The sequence below is a fragment of the Coregonus lavaretus genome (assembly GCF_964263955.1).
Source record: "Coregonus lavaretus genome assembly, chromosome: 12".
Classification (NCBI taxonomy): domain Eukaryota; kingdom Metazoa; phylum Chordata; class Actinopteri; order Salmoniformes; family Salmonidae; genus Coregonus; species Coregonus lavaretus.
In genome coordinates, this window is record NC_139999.1 from 3,635,679 (window position 1) to 3,656,853 (window position 21,175).

At 42.2% G+C, this 21,175-nt stretch overlaps 2 protein-coding genes across 2 annotated transcripts in view; both read left to right on the forward strand.

Annotated features, from left to right (window-relative positions):
* The window catches only part of LOC311138290 (ubiquitin-conjugating enzyme E2 J2-like), an 11,569-nt gene extending 1,784 nt beyond the window's left edge, over positions 1 to 9,785 (forward strand). The window contains exons 3-5 of the mRNA XM_084172971.1: positions 3,599 to 3,737; positions 5,246 to 5,326; positions 5,649 to 9,785. Coding sequence (XP_084029097.1) covers positions 3,599 to 3,737; positions 5,246 to 5,326; positions 5,649 to 5,939 — 511 coding nt within the window. The 3' untranslated portion in view covers positions 5,940 to 9,785. The remainder of the gene's footprint in view (positions 1 to 3,598; positions 3,738 to 5,245; positions 5,327 to 5,648) is intronic.
* Positions 9,786 to 10,483: 698 nt separating this feature from the next.
* On the forward strand, positions 10,484 to 13,049 carry LOC311138066 (uncharacterized protein). The gene is made up of 3 exons (XM_084172718.1): positions 10,484 to 10,597; positions 11,000 to 11,560; positions 12,164 to 13,049. The coding sequence occupies exons 2-3, from the start codon at positions 11,211 to 11,213 to the stop codon at positions 12,237 to 12,239; spliced, it is 426 nt and encodes a 141-aa protein (XP_084028844.1). The 5' UTR covers positions 10,484 to 10,597; positions 11,000 to 11,210; the 3' UTR covers positions 12,240 to 13,049.
* The last annotated feature ends 8,126 nt before the right edge of the window (positions 13,050 to 21,175 follow it).

A 21,175-nucleotide genomic window follows, 5' to 3' on the forward strand; every position in this document is an offset into this window, starting at 1 on the left:
ACCTGCCTGCTGCCATTCCTGAGCAAGCTCTGCACTGGTTGTGCCCCGATCCCGCAGCTGAATCAACTTTAGGAGACGGTCCTGGCACTTGCTGGACTTTCTTGGGCGCCCTGACGCCTTCTTCACAACAATTGAACCTTTCTCCTTGAAGTTCTTGATGATCTGATAAATGGTTGATTTAGGTGCAATCTTACTAGCAGCAATATCCTTGCCTGTGAAGCCCTTTTTGTGCAAAGCAAGGATGACGGCACGTGTTTCCTTGCAGGTAACCATGGTTAACAGTGGAAGAACAATGATTTCAAGCACCACCCTCCTTTTAAAGATTCCAGTCTGTTATTCTAACTCAATCAGCATGACAGAGTGATCTCCAGCCTTGTCCTCGTCAACACTCTCACCTGTGTTAACAAGAGAATCACTGACATGATATCAGCTGGTCCTTTTGTGGCAGGGCTGAAATCCAGTGGAAATGTTTTTTTGGGATTAAGTTCATTTTCATGACAAAGAGGGACTTTGCAATTAATTGCAATTCATCTGATCACTCTTCATGACATTCTGGAGTATATGAAAATTGCCATCATCAAAACTGAGGCAGCAGACTTTGTGAAAATTAGTATTTGTGTCATTCTCAAAACCTTTCACCACGACTGTAGATGTCCTAACCGACTTGCCAAAACTATAGTTTGTTAACAAGAAAGTTGTAATGACTCCAAACTAAGTGTATGTAAACTTCCGACTTCAACTGTATTTGTGTCAGTGTATGAGCTTCTAGTGAGTGTACACTCTCTGGGCATTGCCTTACATTACGGTAGTAGGACATTCCACTGAGGTAGATCATTGCCTTATATTACAGTAATAGGATGTTCCACTGAGGTAGATCATTGCCTTATATTACAGTAATAGGATGTTCCACTGAGGTAGATCATTGCCTTACATGAAAACTGAAGCAGCAGACGTTGTGAAAATTAATATTTGTGTCATTCTCAAAACTTTTCACCACGACTGTACATGACCAAAAGTATGTGGACACCTGCTCGTCGAACATCTCATTCCAAAATCATGGGCATTAATATGGAGTCGGTCCCCCCTTTGCTGCTATAACAGCCTCCACTCTTCTGGGAAGGCTTTTCACTAGATGTTGGAACATTGCTGTAGGGACTTGCTTCCTTCCATTCAGCCACGAGCATTAGTGAGGTCGGGCACTGATGTTCGGCAATTAGGCCTGGCTCGCAGTAGGTGTTCCAATTAATCCCAAAGGAATGTTAGATGGGGTTGAGGTCAGGGCTCTGTGCAGGCCAGTCAACTGCCTCCACACTGATCTCGACAAACCATTTCTATATGGACCTTGCTTTGTGCACGGGGGAATTGACATGCTGAAACAGGAAAGGCCCTTCCCTCAACTGTTGCCACAAAGTTGGAAGCACAGAATTGTCTAGAATGTCATTGTATGCTGTAGCTTTAAGATTTCCCTTCACTGGAACTAAGGGGCCTAGCCCGAACCATGAAAAACAGCCCCAGACCATTATTCCTCCTCCACCCAATCCCAGATTAGTCCGTCGGACTGCCAGATGGTGAAGAGTGATTCATCACTTCAGAGAACGTGTTTCCACTGCTCCAGAGTCCAATGTCGGTGAGCTTTACACCACTCCAGCCAACAATTGGCATTGCGCATGGTGATCTTAGGCTTGTGTGCGGCTGCTCGGCCATGGAAACCAATTTCATGAAGCTCCCGACAAACAGTTAGTGTGCAGATGTTGCTTCCAGAGGCAGTTTGGAACTCGGTAGTGAGTGTTGCAACCGAGGACAGACGATTGTTTCGCGCTACGCGTTTCAGCACTCGGGGGTCCCGTTCTGTGAGCTTGTGTATCCTACCACTTCGCGGCTGAGCCATTGTTGCTCCTAGATGTTTCCACTTCACAATAACAGCACTTACAGTTGACCGGGGCAGCTCTAGCAGGGCAGAAATTTGATGAACTGACTTGTTGGAAAGGTGGCATCCTATGACGGTGCCACGTTGAAAGTCACTGAGCTCTTCAGTAAGGCCATTCTACTGCCAATGTCTGTCTATGGAGATTGCATGGCTGTGTGCTCGATTTTATACACCTGTCAGCAACAGGTGTGGCTGAAATAGAATCCACTAATATGAAGGGGTGTCCTCATACTGCTGTATATATAGTGTACCTCTATTAGAATCCACTAATATGAAGGGGTGTCCACATACTGCTGTATATATAGTGTACCTCTATTAGAATCCACTAATATGAAGGGGTGTCCACATACTGCTGTATATATAGTGTACCTCTATTAGAATCCACTAATATGAAGGGGTGTCCACATACTGCTGTATATATAGTGTACCTCTATTAGAATCCACTAATATGAAGGGGTGTCCATCATATATTGAAGCAACATCTCAAGACATCAGTCAGGAAGTTAAAGCTTGGTCGCAAATGGGTCTTCCAAATGGACAATGACCCCAAGCATATTTTCCAAAGTTGTGGCAAAATGGCTTAAGGACAACAAAGTCAAGGTATTGGAGTGGCCATCACAAAGCCCTGACCTCAATCGTATAGAAAATGTGTGGGCAGAACTGAAAAAAACGTGTGTGAGCAAGGAGGCCTACAAACCTGACTCCGTTACACCAGCTCTGTCAGGAGGAATGGGCCAAAATTCACCCAACTTATTGTGGGAAGCTTGTGGAAGGCTACCCGAAACATTGACCCAAGTTAAACAATTTAAAGGCAATGCTACCAAATACTAATTGAGTGTATGTAAACTTCTGACCCACTGGGAATGTGATGAAAGAAATAAAAGCTGAAATAAATCATTCTCTCTACTATTATTCTGACATTTCACATTCTTAAAATAAAGTGGTGATCCTAACTGACCTAAAACAGGGAAATTTTACTAGGATTAAATGTCAGGAATTGTGAAAAACTGAGTTTAAATGTATTTGGCTAAGGTGTATGTAAACTTCTGACTTCAACTGTATAGTGTCTCTATTAGAATCCACTAATATGAAGGGGTGTCCACATACTGCTGTATATATAGTGTGTCCTACTTACTTTCTCGTGTTCTTCTTATGTCTTATTTTTATGTCTCGTGTTTTTGTTCTACCTTGTTGTTTTTAGTGCTACGTTGATTACTGCATTGTTGGGTTTAGAGCTTGCAAGAAAGGCATTTCACTGTACTTGTGCACGTGACATTGAAACTTGAAACAACACAATGGATCTTCAGTACATATCCTAAATGGATGTCTTTTAGTCTCAGGGTTTGAACTATGGAACTGTGTTCTGTTCTGTTAAATCATTTCATCCATTTCCTGCTGTCTTTTCCTGAGTGTGTGTCGCTGTATCTCTTCCCCCCCTGAGTGTCACAGTGTATCTCTTCCCCTCCTGTGTGTCATGGTGTATCTCTTCCCCTCAGTGATTGTGTCAAGGACGGTGTATCTCTTCCCCTCCTGACTGAGTGTGTCACGGTCTATCTCTTCCCCTCCTGACTGAGTGTGTCACGGTCTATCTCTTCCCCTCCTGACTGAGTGTGTCACTTGTATCTCTTCTCCCTGGTGACTGAGTGTGTCGCGGTGTATCTCTTCCCCCAGGTTATGTTTATCCATCACTGATTTCCACCCAGACACGTGGAACCCAGCCTGGTCCGTCTCCACCATCCTGACTGGCCTGCTCAGCTTCATGGTGGAGAAAGGCCCTACCCTGGGTAGTATTGAGACCTCCGACTACACCGTGAGTTCATATTACTTACTTAATATTAATACTACTTACTTCATCCTCTCCAACCCCATTGGAACATACAGTGCATTCGGAAAGTATTCAGAACCCTCGACTTTTTCTATCATTTGGTACATTACAGCCTTATTCTAAAATGTATGAAATAAATAAAAATCCTAATCAATCTACACACAATACCCCATAATGACAAAGCGAAAGCAGGTTTTTAGACATTTTTGCAAATGTAAAAAAAACTAAAACAGAAATACCTTATTTACATAAGTATTCAGACCCTTTGGTATGAGACTCAGAATTGAGCTGAAGGTGCATCCTGTTTCCATTGATCATCCTTGAGATGTTTCTACAACTTGATTGGAGTCCACCTGTGGTAAATTCAATTGATTGGACATGATTTGGAAAGGCACACATCTGCCTATATAAGGTCCCACAGTTGGCAGTACATGTCAGAGTATAAACCAAGCCATGAGGTCGAAGGAATTGTCCGTAGAGCTCTGAGACAGGATTGTGTCGAGGCACAGATCTGGGGAAGGGTACCAAAACATTTCTGCAGCATTGAAGGTCCCCAAGAACACAGTGGCCTCCATCATTCTAAAATGGAAGAAGTTTGAAACCACCAAGACTCTTCCTAGAGCTGGCCGCCCGGCCAAACTGAGAAATCACTCGAACAGAACTCCAGAGTTCCTCTGTGGAGATGGGAGAACCTTCCAGAAGGCCAACCATCTCTGCAGCACTCCACCAATCAGGTCTTTATGGTAGAATGGCAAGATGGAAGCCACTCCTCAGTAAAAGGCACATGACAGCCCGCTTGGAGTTTGCCAAAAGGCACCTAAAGGACTCTCAGACCATGAGAAACAAGATTATCTGGTCTAATGAAACCAAGATTGAATTCTTTGGCCTTAATGCCAAGTGTCACATCTGGAGGAAACCTGGCACCATCCTTACGGTGAAGCATGGTGGTGGCAGCATCATCATGTTTTGGGGATGTTTTTCAGCGGCAGGGACTGGGAGACTAGTCAGGATCGAGGGAAAGATGAACGGAGCAAAGTACAGAGAGATCCTTGATGAAAACCTGCTCCAACACGCTCAGGAGCTCAGACTGGGGCGAAGGTTCACCTTCCAACAGGACTACGACCCTAAGCACACGGGACAAGCCCGGACTTGAACCCAATTGAACATCTCTGGACAGACCTGAGATGTTGTCCTTTTGGGAGTTGAACCATCGCCCCAGTCTAAGGTCACGGTCTTTACATTTTTACATTTTAGTCATTTAGCAGACGCTCTTATCCAGTGAGTGCACACATTATTTTTATTTTTATTTTTTAGAGTCCTGTTTATAAGCATTTTTATTGCCATTTTATCAGGTTGTAATGTGAATGTAATGTTAGTCTTATAATAGTTAGGATGAATGACTGCATATTGGTATGTTTTGCCTTATTTTCTGAATGATTGTTGCTTCTTTGGTTATTTATTTATTTCTTGTTTTGTTGTTTTATTTCGTCCAGAAAAGACAGCTGTCGGCCCAGAGCTTGGCTTTCAACCTGAAGGACAAGGTGTTCTGTGAACTGTTTCCTGATGCAGTCGATGTGAGTCTGAATTGAAACAATTGACTAAACACAGATACTATGTCAAAACAAACTAGTGAGCAGCGTAACCTTGACCAGAGCCTTATTTCATCTACTGACTGACTTCCATCCTTCTCCTCCCCCTCTCTTACCCTTACTCTCCTCTCCTATTCCTCCCTCCATCCCTTCTCTCACCCTCCATTTCTCTTTCTCCATCCCTCTCTCTTCCCTCCCTCTCTCTGATCTCTCCTTCCCTCTCTCTCATCTCTCCCTCCCTTTCTCTCCCCTCTCTCTTCCTTCCTTCCTTCCTTTCTCTCTCTCATCGCTCCCTCCCTCTCTCCAGGAGATCAAGCAGAAGCGGAAGGCCCAGGAGGAGTTGAGCGCCCGCCCCCAGCCCCTCCCCCTCCCAGACGTGGTTCCCGACGGCGACCTTCAACACGGCAACTACGGAATCCCCGCCCTCAACGGAGGCCATGCCCCCTTGGGCCCTGCTATGCCCGCCCCCGGCCTGCAGCAGGCCAATCGTAATCACGGACTGCTGGGCGGGGCCTTGGCCAACCTGTTTGTGATTGTGGGGTTCGCTGCGTTTGCCTACACGGTGAAGTACGTGCTGCGGAGCATCGCCCAGGAGTGAGAGGAGAGGAGAGGAGAGGAGAGGAGGGGACAATTGACCCTCGGGCCAGGACCACATTACAGGACTATTATACCATTTAAACATGTGGGGGGGGGGATGAATGGAACGGGGTTGGTTGTTGAAATGGTTGTTGATCCACTCTTGTGCGCTCAGTGCTTATGACCCAATACCAGGTAGAAGTGCCTGGCTCACGGGTTGTGTAGGGGAGCATAGACATTGAAGTTATGGTAGATTTGTCATTCTCTGTGAAAAGCAACATTGTATTTTATAGCCATGTGGCTTTAGCGGCCATGTTGACCATCGGCTTAATTAATTGTTCTTCTCCACATAATTACTCTGAATCCACCGTGTTGTTGCTGGGTGTCTTCTGTGTGCTAGAACAATTATATCCCTGGAAAGAATCATGTGGAATTTGGAAGCATGTTTCTGTTCTGGCCCAGTTTTATGATAGAGGTCTCAGGTGGGGATAGATAGCCCTGTGTTGCCCGAGGATAAGGTTCAGACTCGCTTGGTAAGTGTTCCCCTTCTGTGTCACCTGTAAGACAGACGGACAAACTCCGTCCCCAAGGTATCCTCTCTCCAGGTGTTCTGAGAGACAGTCTGCTGTTCTGAGTCTCAAACCGTTGTTCAACTGAAACTCTTATGTCATTTGTTTTCCTTTTAATTAGGCTCATCAATAACAACAGAACCTGTTGTATTCAACCCCCAGGGCCCTTTCCAAAATGGCTGACGCCTCTTTTCCAAGTGTCTTCTTTTTCAGAACACATCCACGACAGCATTGCTAGGCTTCATTCACCCTTTTGTCTAGCCCAACCCCCATACATTCCTGACACACCGGTTTCGCTTTGTGTTTCGTTATGTTTACGTTTCTCTCCTGTTAATGACTAACTATGGTTTTATTCCACTCTTAGCTGGAAAGGAGAGGTTGTAGGTTAACAAATACACTGGGCTTTTATATGATAGTTTAAGTAATGATTCATTCAATCACAGGAAGTGTTGCATACAAATGGGAAGACCCAAATAACTGAGACACTAACCCTTAGGACATGCTGTCTGTCTATCTGTCTGATTGTCTGTCTGCCTGTCTCTCTATCTCTGCCTGTCTCTGTCTGCCTGCCTGTCTCTGCCTGTCTCTGTCTGCCTGTCTCTGTCTGCCTGCCTGTCTCTGTCTGCCTGCCTGTCTCTGTCTGCCTGCCTGTCTCTGTCTGCCTGTCTCTGTCTGCCTGCCTGTCTCTGTCTGCCTGTCTCTGTCTGCCTGCCTGTCTCTGTCTGTCTGCCTGTCTCTGTCTGCCTGTCTCTGTCTGCCTGCCTGTCTCTGTCTGTCTGTCTGCCTGTCTCTGTCTGCCTGCCTGTCTCTGTCTGCCTGTCTCTGTCTGCCTGCCTGTCTCTGTCTGCCTGTCTCTGTCTGCCTGCCTGTCTCTGTCTGTCTGCCTGTCTCTGTCTGCCTGTCTCTGTCTGTCTCTGTCTGCCTGCCTGTCTCTGTCTGCCTGCCTGTCTCTGTCTGCCTGTCTCTGTCTGTCTCTGTCTGCCTGCCTGCCTGTCTGTCTCTGTCTGCCTGTCTCTGCCTGTCTGCCTGTCTCTGTCTGCCTGTCTCTGTCTGTCTGCCTGTCTCTGCCTGTCTCTGTCTGCCTGCCTGTCTCTGCCTGTCTGTGTCTGTCTGCCTGCCTGTCTGTGTCTGTCTGTCTGTCTGTCTCTGTCTGTCTGCCTGTCTCTGTCTGCCTGCCTGTCTCTGTCTGCCTGCCTGTCTGTCTGTCTGTCGTGTCTTTACAACACTGATAAATATGGACATAGTAGACCTAGACATATTGGGCAGGTTGGTGAATGAGAAGCGTTGTGAGAATATATAGTAGTGGTATAATTAAGCTACTCAATAAAACACTGAACTCCAAGGCATTCTTCCTAGTTTACTGCTAAATTCCCTGTCTTAAAATACCATGTCAAACTGCCTGTGTTTGGTGGAACTCATGTCTGTTTTGTTTGTGTACGTTTCAGTACATGCTGTGGGTCATTGCATTGGTCACTAGGCTGTCTTTAAACCATGACAAAGACAGAACTAGGCTGTCTTTAAACCATGACAAAGACAGAACTGGGCTGTCTTTAAACCATGACAAAGACAGAACTAGGCTGTCTTTAAACCATGACAAAGACAGAACTAGGCTGTCTTTAAACCATGACGAAGACAGAACTAGGCTGTCTTTAAACCATGACGAAGACAGAACTAGGCTGTCTTTAAACCATGACGAAGACAGAACTAGGCTGTCTTTAAACCATGACAAAGACATAACTAGGCTGTCTTTAAACCATGACGAAGACAGAACTAGGCTGTCTTTAAACCATGACAAAGACAGAACTAGGCTGTCTTTAAACCATGACAAAGACAGAACTAGGCTGTCTTTAAACCATGACAAAGAGACAGGTTGTGTCTGAAATGGCACCCTATTCCTTATATAGTATACTACTTTTGACCAGGGCCCGGCTAGTGCCGTCTATAGGAAATAGCGTGCCGTTTCAGACAGAAAGTGATGTGTCCCTGAGTGGCGCAGTGGTCTAAGGTACTGCATCGCAGTGCTAGCTGTGCCACGAGAGATCCTGGTTCGAATCCAGGCTCTGTCGTAGCCGGCCGCGACCGGGAGACCCATCGGGCGGCGCACAATTGGCCCAGCGTCGTCCAGGGTAGGGGAGGGAATGGCCGGCAGGGATGTAGCTCAGTTGGTAGAGCATGGCGTTTGCAACGCCAGGGTTGTGGGTTCGATTCCCACTGGGGGGCCAGTATGAAAAAAAGAATATATATATATAAAATAATAATGTATGCACTCACTTAACTGTAAGTCGCTCTGGATAAGAGCGTCTGCTAAATGACTAAAATGTAAAATGAGTAGACTCGTCTTGGCTAGTGTTTGTTGTCAGTCAGTCAACCCATGAGCCAAGCAGTTCAGTCCAGCAGTTCAGTCCAGCAGTTCAGTCCAGCGGTTCAGTCCAGCGGTTCAGTCCAGCAGTTCAGTCCAGCGCCGTGAGTCTCCCTAACTGAGACAGGGATTTAGAGACCAATATGTTTAAATATCCAATGGATTTAGCTGACCAGTTAAGCAAGAACACAACAGTCTATATAGACCCTAATGAAGAGACATTAGTCTATATAGACCCTAATGAAGAGACATTAGTCTATATAGACCCTAATGAAGAGACATTAGTCTATATAGACCCTAATGAAGAGACATTAGTCTATATAGACCCTAATGAAGAGACATTAGTCTATATAGACCCTAATGAAGAGACATTAGTCTATATAGGCTCTATATATAGACTGTGTTTAATATGTATATTTTATTGCTCCTTTTTTCTGTTTATTTTTCTTGATAATTGTAGCCTTGCGGTGGCTGTCTGTTAGAGAAGTAGGCAGCTCTGTTGTCCCTGGCTGCGTCCCAATTTGGTACCCTATTCCCTACACAGTGCACTACTTTTGACCAGAGTCATAGTGCACTATATAAGGAATAGGGTGCCATTTGGGACAAAGTCGCTGTCTAACCAAACAGGGCTGATGTTAGAGCTGGTTAATGTGAAAACCCACTGTAGCTCTGTCCCTGGCTGGCAGAATGACTCATCATTTACTGTCATTTAGCATACGTTGTTTTAGTGTGTAGCTTACTCATTACATCAGGAAGCAGATACATAACTGCTAGAGACTAGCAGAAGACTTTGACAAAGTTATTTCGGTCTCTTGTTCTGGCCCTTTAATGATAGTAATTATTTTGTGAGTTACAACACCCACATTCCATGCTTAATAATCTTGTGAAATGGTATGTTTTGTTCACGTGAATAAATTACCCTGCTTGGCAGGCGATTTTAAAGATCAAATGTTTGCTGGTTATTTTTACTTTGTGTCTGTTGTACGTCTGTTGTGCGTCTGTTGTGCGTCTGTTGTGCGTCTGTTGTGCGTCTGTTGTGTGTCAGTTGTGCGTCTGTTGTGCGTCTGTTGTGCGTCTGTTGTGCGTCTGTTGTGCGTCTGTTGCGCGTCTGTTGCGCGTCTGTTGTGCGTGCGTAGCTGACATTGTGAATAGACAGGTGTGTGGTAGGAGTTTCCAGGTAAACAAAAGGTAGAGCGATCACAGGTCAATTAAAAATGAATCCGGTTTATTACAAGTTTCAACAGGGAGACTGTTTTCTATTTGACTTGTTAGTGTGGTTGTTTACAAGATTTCTACTAAAGTTGTGTGACATTGACCTGTGGTTGTTTACAAGATTTCTACTGAAGTTGTGTGACATTGACCTGTGGTTGTTTACAACAACAAACTGCTTCCAATGAACTGTGCCACTGACTCTTATCTAGAAGATTTACTGCTTCCATTGAACTGATTCTGTACATAACCACTACAATGACCAGGCACGTACACAGGAGTCTACAAGACCACAGATAATGTTCTATAAGTCCACAAGATCTGAGTTTACAAGTAATACCTCAGGAACTTACCTGACTCACCTGAGAGTGGAGGAGGTGCGTGATTGCACTTTGATGAAAATAACTGAATTATGTCTCCTCCCCCCAAGGCTTAAAATGAGAGCACACACAGGCAGACAGTATTGCAAGTATTGCTTCTCTCTCACACACAAAGTTTTGTCGTTGAATAGTTAGTCGCTGTGCTGAGAATCTTCCAGAACCTGTAAGTAAAAGCTTGCCTATTATTGATAATGATAAAAATGAAAAGGTTTGTCTAAATCTTAAAGTTATGGATCTTAGAAATCTGTGGGATATTTTTCTTCACATCTTTCAGAAACACCTGACAGCCTGTTGATTTAAGATATATTTTTATATTAGATACGTTAACATATATATATATATATATATGCCATTTAGCAGACGCTTTTATCCAAAGCAACTTACAGTCATGCGTGCATACATTTTTTGTGTATGGGTGGTCCCGGGGATCGAACCCACTACCTTGGCGTTACAGGCGCCGTGCTCTACCAGCTGAGCTACAGAGGACCACAACATAGTGCCAGTGATGAAGTCACTGAGTCTAATTTGAACATGTTTTAATTTAACATGATAATGTCTTTTGCAGCTTCCTGACCGACGCTCCTAATCACAGATCTAGGATCAGCTCAACCTCATCAAATCCAAACCAGGACCTTAATAAACCACAAGGGGAAAACTGACCTCAAACCAGCGTTTAAACCCCACGTCTTCCTGCCCAGATACTGACTCTCCGTCCAGAGTTCCTCTGTGCTCCAGCCGTCCATCCGTCCGTCCATCCGCACCCCAGCCAGCTAGCCATGGGTCTGACGAGCGAGGACATGGAGTGCTGCATCTGCCTCCAGCCCTACTCTCGCACGGAGAAGATCCCTCGGATGCTCCACTGTAAGCACACATTCTGTGGGCCGTGCTTGCAGACCATGTCCAGTCTCCAGAGCGGCCTGCTTACAGTACGCTGCCCCCTGTGCCGCTGGATCACCTGCACCGGGTCCATCCTCACCCTGTCGGGGTCGCTGTGGGTTAACACTGAGATCTGGGACCAGATACTAGACAGACAACAGGAAGAGGAGGAGGAGGAGGAGGAGGAGGAAGAGGAGAAAGAGTGGATGGGAGCTAACAGACAGACACAGACCACTACACAGTATGAATGGTGAGTACCCCAAGCGAAGGTGGATGGACGGACAGACTGATTTACAAACCTTCCTCTGCTCTCTGATTTTTTTCCACTTATTTTCTTCTCTCTCTTTTGCTGCGCTCCCTGCTTTCTCTCGCTCTCTCTCTCTCGTATCTCTCTTTCTCTCTCTTTTGCTGCGCTCCCTGCTTTCTCTCGCTCTCTCTCTCTCGTATCTCTCTTTCTCTCTCTTTTGCTATCACTCTCTCTTTCTCTCTCTTTTGCTGCGCTCCCTGCTTTCTCTCGCTCTCTCTCTCTCTCTCGTATCTCTCTTTCTCTCTATCTCGGCTTCTCTCCCTTTCTGTATGGCTATATCTATTTGTCTTGATCTCTCTCTGCGTCAGTTGTATTGTTGTACTGCGATATTACTTTAGGTGACGGTTTCCTTACGATTATCGTATTTATGATCGTATCATGCAGCTAGTACAGCTTCTTTCTTAGGTTCAGACGTCTGTTAAATGACTAAATTGTCATTCTCTCTCTCTCTCTCTCTCTCTCTCTCTCTCTCTCTCTCTCTCTCTCTCTCTCTCTCTCTCTCTCTCTCTCTCTCTGCCTGCTCTGTTTCTTTCTCCTGTCCTCTAGCTCTCCATCAGGGCACTCTGGCCTGAGGCTAAAACTACAGAAATTCCTGAGGAGGATGAAGCACAAAGTACTGTAAACCAAGAAGACGAAGAGCAGAGGGAAAAGAAGACTGGATTCTATCATTTCAGAGTAGGAGAGACTCACTGAGTAATGAAGCTAATGCACAAAACAGGACCGACCGGGGATGTTCCATAACGAAGCAAGGTTGAACCAATCACAAGGATTCATATGCTTTAGGTTTGCTTGAGTTTGGATATGTGTTGTCAGTTAACTAAGGGTTAAATAATAATACTAATAATAAAGGGTTGAGGATTGAGGATGAAAAGATATTAAATGGATTGAGGATGAGGATGAAAGAATATATTAAATGGATTGAGGATGAGGATGAAAATATATTAAATGGATTGAGGATGAGGATGAAAGAAGGATAAAGGAAGTTATGAATTGATGGATGGATAGATAGCTGGATATATAGCTGGATAGATAGCTGGATAGATAGCTGGATAGATAGCTGGATAGAGGGGTGAAGGTTATAGACTGTGACCTGCACAATGTGTGCCGTTTACAATACAATATACTGTGAACAATGTTTATAATTTATTTTTAATCATTTGACAAAAGGTTTATAACTGCAAGAAGGGAAGTGTATTTTTTAAATGTTTTTATTACAACATTTTAGGGGGTAGATCAGCTTTAATATTGCAGCTAGATTGTGGCTTCTATCAATGTAATTGTCTGCATCATTTCCAATCCCCCATGTCAGAGAAATGGGATTTGTTTATCCTCATTTTACTTGTTTTATGTAGCTTTTCTGCTTGAAGTGCATGTTTTTATACTGGAGTTCTATTTATTGGTAAATAAATACATCTACTTTAAAAGAACTCTGTCTTCGAGTTGTGAAATTGCTTATTTTTATCACTACATTAGGAAAGTAACTGTCCAATATCCAACTGTTTATGGAAGCCAAATATAGTTTACATTTACGTAATTTAGCAAACGCTCTTATCCAGAGCGATTTACAAATTATACTATTCCAGGTATTCCTTAAAGAGGTAGGGTTTCAAGTGTCTCAGGAAGGTGGTCAGTGACTCCGCTGTCCTGGCGTCGTTGTAGTTGGTGGTGTTACTACATTAGGAAAGTAACTGTCCAATATCCAACTGTTTATGGAAGCCAAATATAGTTGGTGGTGTTACACTGCACAGTCTACACTACTATTTCCGAAAACAGAAAGCAACCCCAAAACGTTCCGCTGTCCTTGCTTTTGGTGTGTGCAGTAAAACTGAAACAGCTCTCTGTCACAATCATGTTTCAGAGAACCTTGTATGCATTCTTGCATATGAGATTCCCTAAAAACACGTCACTTCGATACAGCTATAACCGGAATTGGCTTTTTCTAGCAGGTTAGAAGAATTTACGCAGCAGGTTAGGATAATTAACGTAGCAGTTTATTTTTTATTTTATTTATTTAACCTTTATTTAACCAGGTAAGCCAGTTGAGAACAAGTTCTCATTTACAACTGCGACCTGGCCAAGATAAAGCAAAGCAGTGCGATAAAAACAACAACACAGAGTTACATATGGGGTAAAAGAAAACATAAAGTCAAAAATACAACAGAAAATATATATACAGTGTGTGCAAATGTAGTAAGTTATGGGGCTGTCGTGTATTGGGATTATGCCTTTGTTAAATGTTTTAAGTGGAACCAGAGAGGACGTTAATTTTAGTATCAAGAGGGAATGTTTTAGTGTAACGCCACATACAACAGACAGGAAGTGTGTTGTAGACAGGGGAGACTGGTGATTGGCCAGAAGAGGGAGACCATCTTTTTGCATTGTTTATAAGTAGGGGTTAAACGAAGAAGAAGGGCAGAGCGGCCATTCTGAGGCGTCGCTCTCCGGATGTCATGACATCTGTCACTTATGCTGAAGCTTGTGATATGAATAAACCTTATGATCCAAGTTCAGTATGAGCGGACTCCTTTGTTCTTTAGCAATAATTGCCACCATTCACCCGATACGACAAATGGCGCCCAACGTGGGGCTGGTCTGCATCTCTCCTCTGTTTCATCCAGCCGCCAAGCTAACTCTGTCTGAAGTGCCAGAAAAGGGTGAGTTTTCCTCACAGGTTGTTAGTTTGGATGCTATGTGATTGTACACTGGAGAAATGTACCATACGACCGTGCCTCGTGTGGCGTTATTGCTGATAACTGGGGGTCTGGCTAATCATTATAAAAAAACAGCGCAAAAGTGGGTTAAAAGCTTATGGATTGTTTATAGAGATGTGTTGCTTGAATAGTAAGTCAAGAACAATCGGGGCCAAGATATGTATACAAGTTAGGACATTGCAGGATTTGATAAAGCCCTCGGAACAAACGAGGCGACCGCATGGTGGGCCATAAAATCCTGGTAACGCGTTATGGGTAACAGGTCAGTCAGTCAGTCATGACTGGAGTTTGGTTGTAGATTTAGTGGGGGTTGCTTGCCCATCTTCTGTCCGACGGGATAATCGCTTGGGGGGGACCGCTCACATAAAAATATCCAGAACTCACGGCAGCCTAAAGTTAGGACAAAGGAAAAAGTAATTAAAGACGCAATGTCAGGTGCATTGTTTTTATGCTACATGGTGCATACAGGCTAAGGCTAAATGCTAAGGCTAATATGCTAATATGCTGCATGCTAACATGTGACCGTAGAGGTCCACTGCGATGGTAATAAAGCCTCTTAAATTATGTTTGTATGTGGAATTTCGGTTCTATGTTTTGTGAGCGCTGTTAAATGTTGTTTGACTATGAGGGGGAAACGGAGGTACAGCAGGACTGTTAACCGTCTATTTGGGGTTGGGGAGAGATCTAAGAATCTCCCTTCCACGGTGAAAAAGTATTTTTGAATGTATCGCGCATGCGTGGGATTTTACTAAACAACACATATGTTACACTGCAGGGGGAGACAGGGAGACACAGACGAGGGAACAAATAGGAGGGATTTTAACACGAATCTTATAGTTTTAAAGCGGCTGGTGTTTGAACATGAAACTATTTGTTGAGATGTAGTGAATTTATACATTAGATATATGGTGACGGAGTATAATGAATTAAATTAAATGACGGATTAAAATAAATTAATGTTTTTGAGCTATCTATTTAGTCCTGAGTTAAATGACGGATTAAAATAAAATACGTAATGAATTAAATTAAGTCTTAAAGCGAATATGAGTGGGGGAATGTTGAATATGGTTGAAGTAACTCAGTATTGCATTAACTATTAAAATCTTTTCCTGTGTCTCTGTTCTTCTGTCATATGAGAGGAGCAATAGGACGATACGACAGGAGAGAGAGAGAGAGAGAGGAAGTGCTGACGTGACATCACGTGACGCGGCAGAGGATCGGATCAGATATCAGGCTAGTTCACAAAATCTTCCCCTAACAGGATATGTGATGTTATGACAATTTCACATAGGCTTGGCAAATACTGATTTGAATAAAATTTGCATTTTGGAGTCTCTGTGCATCACTGGGCTGGATTACAGTTCGGTTGGAAATCAGGTACTGACATTATTCTGGAATTAAGATACTTGGGTGCATATTAAACAATGGAATTTATGGGAATTGTAGTGTTGTAAGGTTACAGGCTTTGTTTATGGGTATTGTAGTCTGAAGTTGACTACTTGCATTTGATGGGTTGTGGTAAGATAGCCACCACTAATTGATAAATTGGTGACATAGGATATAGTAATAAAAATTTGTTTTAATTATTCATGATTTTTAATTGATTTATAAAAAATAAAAATAAAAAATAAAATAAAATTTGGGGGTTGTTTAGGTTTATATTAATAATTGAAGGGGGGAAGCCATAGGCTATATAGTCTAAAAATAAAATAATTCACAATAAAGGAATATAAAATTGTTGTTACAATGGGGAAAAACGACATCAAGGCTATAAAAAGTAATTACACCGGTTGATATAATACAAAATGGTAATCCTTTAGTTAAGAGTATTGCTAGGTTATCCGGCAAATGAAACAAAAGTTGCCCTTCATTCTCAAACAAAAACTGATAAAAGAGTCCAGCGATAAGATAAACAGAGGTATAGAGAAAATGCTAAAAGAAGGAAAGGCGATAGAAAAACTAAGCGCAGAAGTCAGGTAGCTTAGCTGGGGCGGTAGGTAGCTTAGTGGTTAAGAGCGTAGTGCCAGTAACTGAAAGGTCGCTGGTTCTAATCCCCGAGCCGACTAGGTGAAAAATCTGTTGATGTGCCCTTGAGCAAGGCACTTAACCCTAATTGCTCCTGTAAGTCGCTCTGGATAAGAGCGTCTGCTAAATGACTAAAATGTGAAAATGTGAAAAAAGTCAGTATACCTTTCTCACATACGGATTCAGCAAAAAGACCCCCACCTTATGAGAAGGAAGTAGAGCTTAGGGATGCTTATCCTCAGCTTCCAGTGATCATCCAGCAGGGTGATTATTGCATCAGAGATGAAGATGAACGAATAATAGATAGAGGACAAGCAGAAACGACCAGAAAGATGAATCCAAAACTCCAGAAGTAAGAAAAACCGAGATGTCTGGAAACTAAGAGAAGAATGAGGTTTGAGTTCAGATGAAGACAGCGATAAAGAGGAGACTGAAGGTGCTGTGTATTCAAAAGGAGTTTATCCTACAAGGACTGGCACAGAAGAAATAGAAGGAGATATAGACCGATGCTTATCATGCCTGGATAAAGCGAATAGTTTAGAAGAGGAGAAACTGCTGAGAAAAGGATCCCAAGAATTGGAGAAGAAGAAGGAGAAGAGAAGCTTTGGTTATGAAGAATCAGAGTGAACCAAATCAACAATCACTGTTACAGCTTCAACTGAACAATATCAAATGCAATTGTACCAGCCAAGGAGGGTACCAGGTGTTCCATATCCACAGCCAGTTTCTGGACAGACACAGAATTGGAGAGGAAGAGGACGAGAAGAAATAGAAGGAGGAGGAAGATTTCAGCTACACTTCCAGCAACTTTCAGAAGACTGTTATAATTGTGGACAGATTGGTTACTTTACCTGTGAGTGCAACAAGTCAGGAGGAAACAACAGAGAACATTTTTAAGGAAGATACAGGGGCCAGTCAAGATCACCTGTTCTCCAGGTGAACCCTAAGGATTCTAGAGCCTAGAAGATACAAAGGGGGGTGTCAGCTGATAGCATCGATTAGAGAAGAAGAGAAAATATCTAACAATTGAAGTAAAACCAGAGGACTATGAGAAGTAATGGTGAATAGTGGAAAAGCTTTTATCTGTGTTCAGCCTAAAGAGGTTAAACATCTCACTATGTCAAATGAACTAATTAGGATAGGGATTTGAGGTAGTAAAACAGTTAATTACTCTTAAGGAACCAATTGAGCTCTGCTATAGAACTCAAAGAGAAATCAAAATAGACATACTAAAAATATACCTATTGCATTGTTGGGAAGAGATGCATTGTTTAAATTGAATTGTACAATAAGATGTACACTAAATGGCTGTCTGGTAGAGGATGTTAAAAAGTAGGGTTTTTGGGAATCATATTTGCTTAAAAAGATAATATCATAGGAAGGATGATAATCTATTAGACTGCCTATTAGACAATCTGTCTGGAAAATAAAGTTAAAAGGGGTGACTGTTATTCTGGGTTACATTCTTACACTAAGAGATTTCAGGCTAGGCTAAAAGGTGTTTAGTCGTTTGTCAAGTCTGTGTGTAAAGAAGTCAGAAGCAGGTGGGGACTTTCCCAATCACATATTCTAAAAATTGGTGGTAAAGGGATTTTATGAATACATCAGTGGAAAAGGTTTTTAAAGGTTAGGAGAAAAGATTAGACAAAAAAGTTAGGAGAACTAGGTTGAAGGAACTCTAAGACAGTAAGCTAAGTTTCAAAGTTAGTAGTAAGAGAGAGAGAGAGCAGTGGTGAAGGACATTTTAGAGTAGGAAGATCAAGGTAATTATAGGTGTATTTTTTATAATCAAAAGTTTGAAAGTCAGGGATTAGAGGTAGGACTGAGAGTGGAAAAAGTGACACTAGTGGTGATAGATGGAAGTACAAGCAAAGACTTCAAAGCTTTGGGGAAAATGGATGAAGTAACAATAAGGACATTAACACGTCAGTCTATTAAAACAACAGTGAGAAGCAATTTAACTCTTTCAACATTGATAGTTATTAAAGCCATAAATATATCGCATTTGATTATAAGGGAGCCAATGGCTCCAGCACCAATTTTAGAGGAAAAATACTTATTAGGGTTAGGATGGGGACGTTCCTCCCACATGGAGAGATAATTATGGAGAAGAAGTATTGTTATCAGGACCAAGAGTAGAAGCTGTTGCACCTAATCAAAGGAGGTATAGTTTGGAAGAGGGTTATGAGTGACTGTTCACTTATGTTGCGTAATGTTACAGAGAAAGGTCAGGGAGAATATATGTGTACTTATCTAGTGCAAGCATTAGAATTTGTTCCGGTTAAGAATGATTGGTTAAAGGGCTATGTAATTCGTAAAGTGACGCTTATAATGGAAGATTTGAAATCTGTTGAAGTTTCCACAGTCACCAAAGGAGTTCAGGAAGTATATTATTACAGTAGACACTCCAACAGTAGATAATACACATAGGATATCGGCAACTTTCGCACTAGAAATAGTTAAGAGTGTTGATACATCAACTAAATCAACTACTTTAATGGTAACTTTGGAAGGGATTAATGATACGATGGCAATAACAAATGTGGGAAGTATGACACCGACAACAACTTTTCTGAAATTAAAGGGGGTAGCAAGAAGGACTCAGGGGTTTATGTTACGGATGGAGAGTGCTGTCAATGATAGTACGAATAGGGTTAAAATAGGAGAACAGATAGTAGTGGAGAGAATATAGATTCATCATGGAGGTACAGGATGAGGTCTTTGATTTTGATGACAGACAAGGAGAGGTATCTGATCAGTACCGCTCGTTAGGGAAGAGAGAAATTAAATGCATGTAGTTTGATTCTTCTGTTGTGAAAATTAAAGATAGCAGGTAGGAATCTTTGGTTCCAACAGCTCATTCTGTAAGATCAGTGAGGAATCTTGAGGGTCCATGTCTGGTGAGAATTCCAGCACCAAACATATTAGAGACGGTCGCTCGACCTCTATCAAGTATGTGTCAATTTTATGCTTTGTCATGACTGTGGTATCAGCAACAATCAGTAACCGATAAAATAATGTTGTTGTCAAAACATTTGTTTAAGCCTAGGTTTAGGTGTTATTGGGTTAAGTGAATTAACTTGTGTGCATTTGTTAGATGGGAAGAAAAATCAGGTAACAGCAAACCCTGAAGCATTTGAGATGAAACCATTTGAGGGTTAAAAGTTGTTTTTGTTCTAATAAAACATATGATGTAAGGGGTATGTTTATGGGAATATCAGATTGTGATGATTATATGATAACTTTGGGTAGGCATGACCTTAAGGGTAGTAATGAGAAATAGGTTACTTTTTATGTACCAGTTAGTAAGAAGAGCAGGACTTTGATGGTTAAAAGATTAGCTTTTGCCTGGTAATGTAACTATGGGAAATTTTAGAGATATTTTGAGGGTTTGTGGTGATAAAGCATATATATTCTTACCCTATGGATGGATAGGAGGTTGTTACATGTCAACGTTGAAGCTTCCATATGAGGTTTCTACCATTAAAAGAGGGGTAGCACCGGACACAGATAAATCTAGGGTTGGAAATAGGATGAAAAGACATGGAGGCATGTCATAGTCTTCAAGTCTATCATTGAAGGATGAGTCTAAGGGAGAAGGGGGGACTTTTTCCATGGTATGGTGTAACATTTGGGAAGATCCTATTGATAATGTTAGTTATACTTTGAGTCCAGATAGTTCAGATATTATCACTAGGGTTATATATGCATTGAAGAATATAAGGGATGCATTTGGTATATCTGAAGGAGCTGGAAGTCAGCGAAGACTTGATTGCAAGATCAGGTAGGCCAGTAGGGGCAGTGATGGTTCAGATTTAATGGCAGCTTTGATAGCACTGTGTGTGATGTTTGTAATTTGTTACTGACCTTTGAGAAAGCTATGATATTGAGATAGGTTGGAGAGGGATGCCTGGAGACAACACTCAGATGCCGTTGTTGACTGTTCCTGATCTGGATGAAGATGGACAAGGGGAACTGAATGGATAAATTTCATTTTTGATGTGTTGATCATTTTTCAATTTTTTTTTTTCAATATTTGGGTGATTTTTGTATGATTTTATGAATCAAAGGGGGGAAGTGGGTTAATGTGATTCATACATCATTTAGATATCATTTCTATATTCTTAGTTGATATTGATGTTCAATTTGAAAGTGTTGTTTTGCAAAAGATACTGTTTGGTCTTTCCTTTTCTTCCAGAAGCATTTGGGGGAACATGTGGAGATTGAAAATACTCAAACAAGGACAATATGAAGGGACAATATGAAAGGACAATATGACTGGAGGAGATGAAACAAGGAGGGTGTGGCCGATTCCATCATCAGCAATCCATTGGAAGTCGAGACTACGGGGAGATGAAGTGTAGTGGACTACATTCCAGTGTCTGCAATGAAATATAGACATATTTGATGTGTAATACATAATTGTGTCATATTCTTAGGTATTAATTTTTGTAGAATGATGTTTGATGTTATTGAATACATGTGAGGATCTTAGATGTTTTTGTTTATTTCGTGAATGCTTAGGGACAGTCTAGGCAGGGAGAGGTCCACTGTAGGGTCCAATGGGTTGACCAGCCTTAGAGTGGATATTTTTAGGATAGGATTTTGTTTGCAGGGGCTTACATGTGTATTTAATTGCATCATAGTTTCAAATGCATTTACATTGTTTATGAGTTTATCTGGAGTACCGAGGTGGTTGCCTGGGGCAGAGGGACCGTGAGAGAATTTTACTGTCTTGATTGATGGATGGATTTGGAATGAAGGTTGCCGGACAGTTTTTCACTCTTACACTCCATAAAGATTTGTTCATATTTCATAGTAA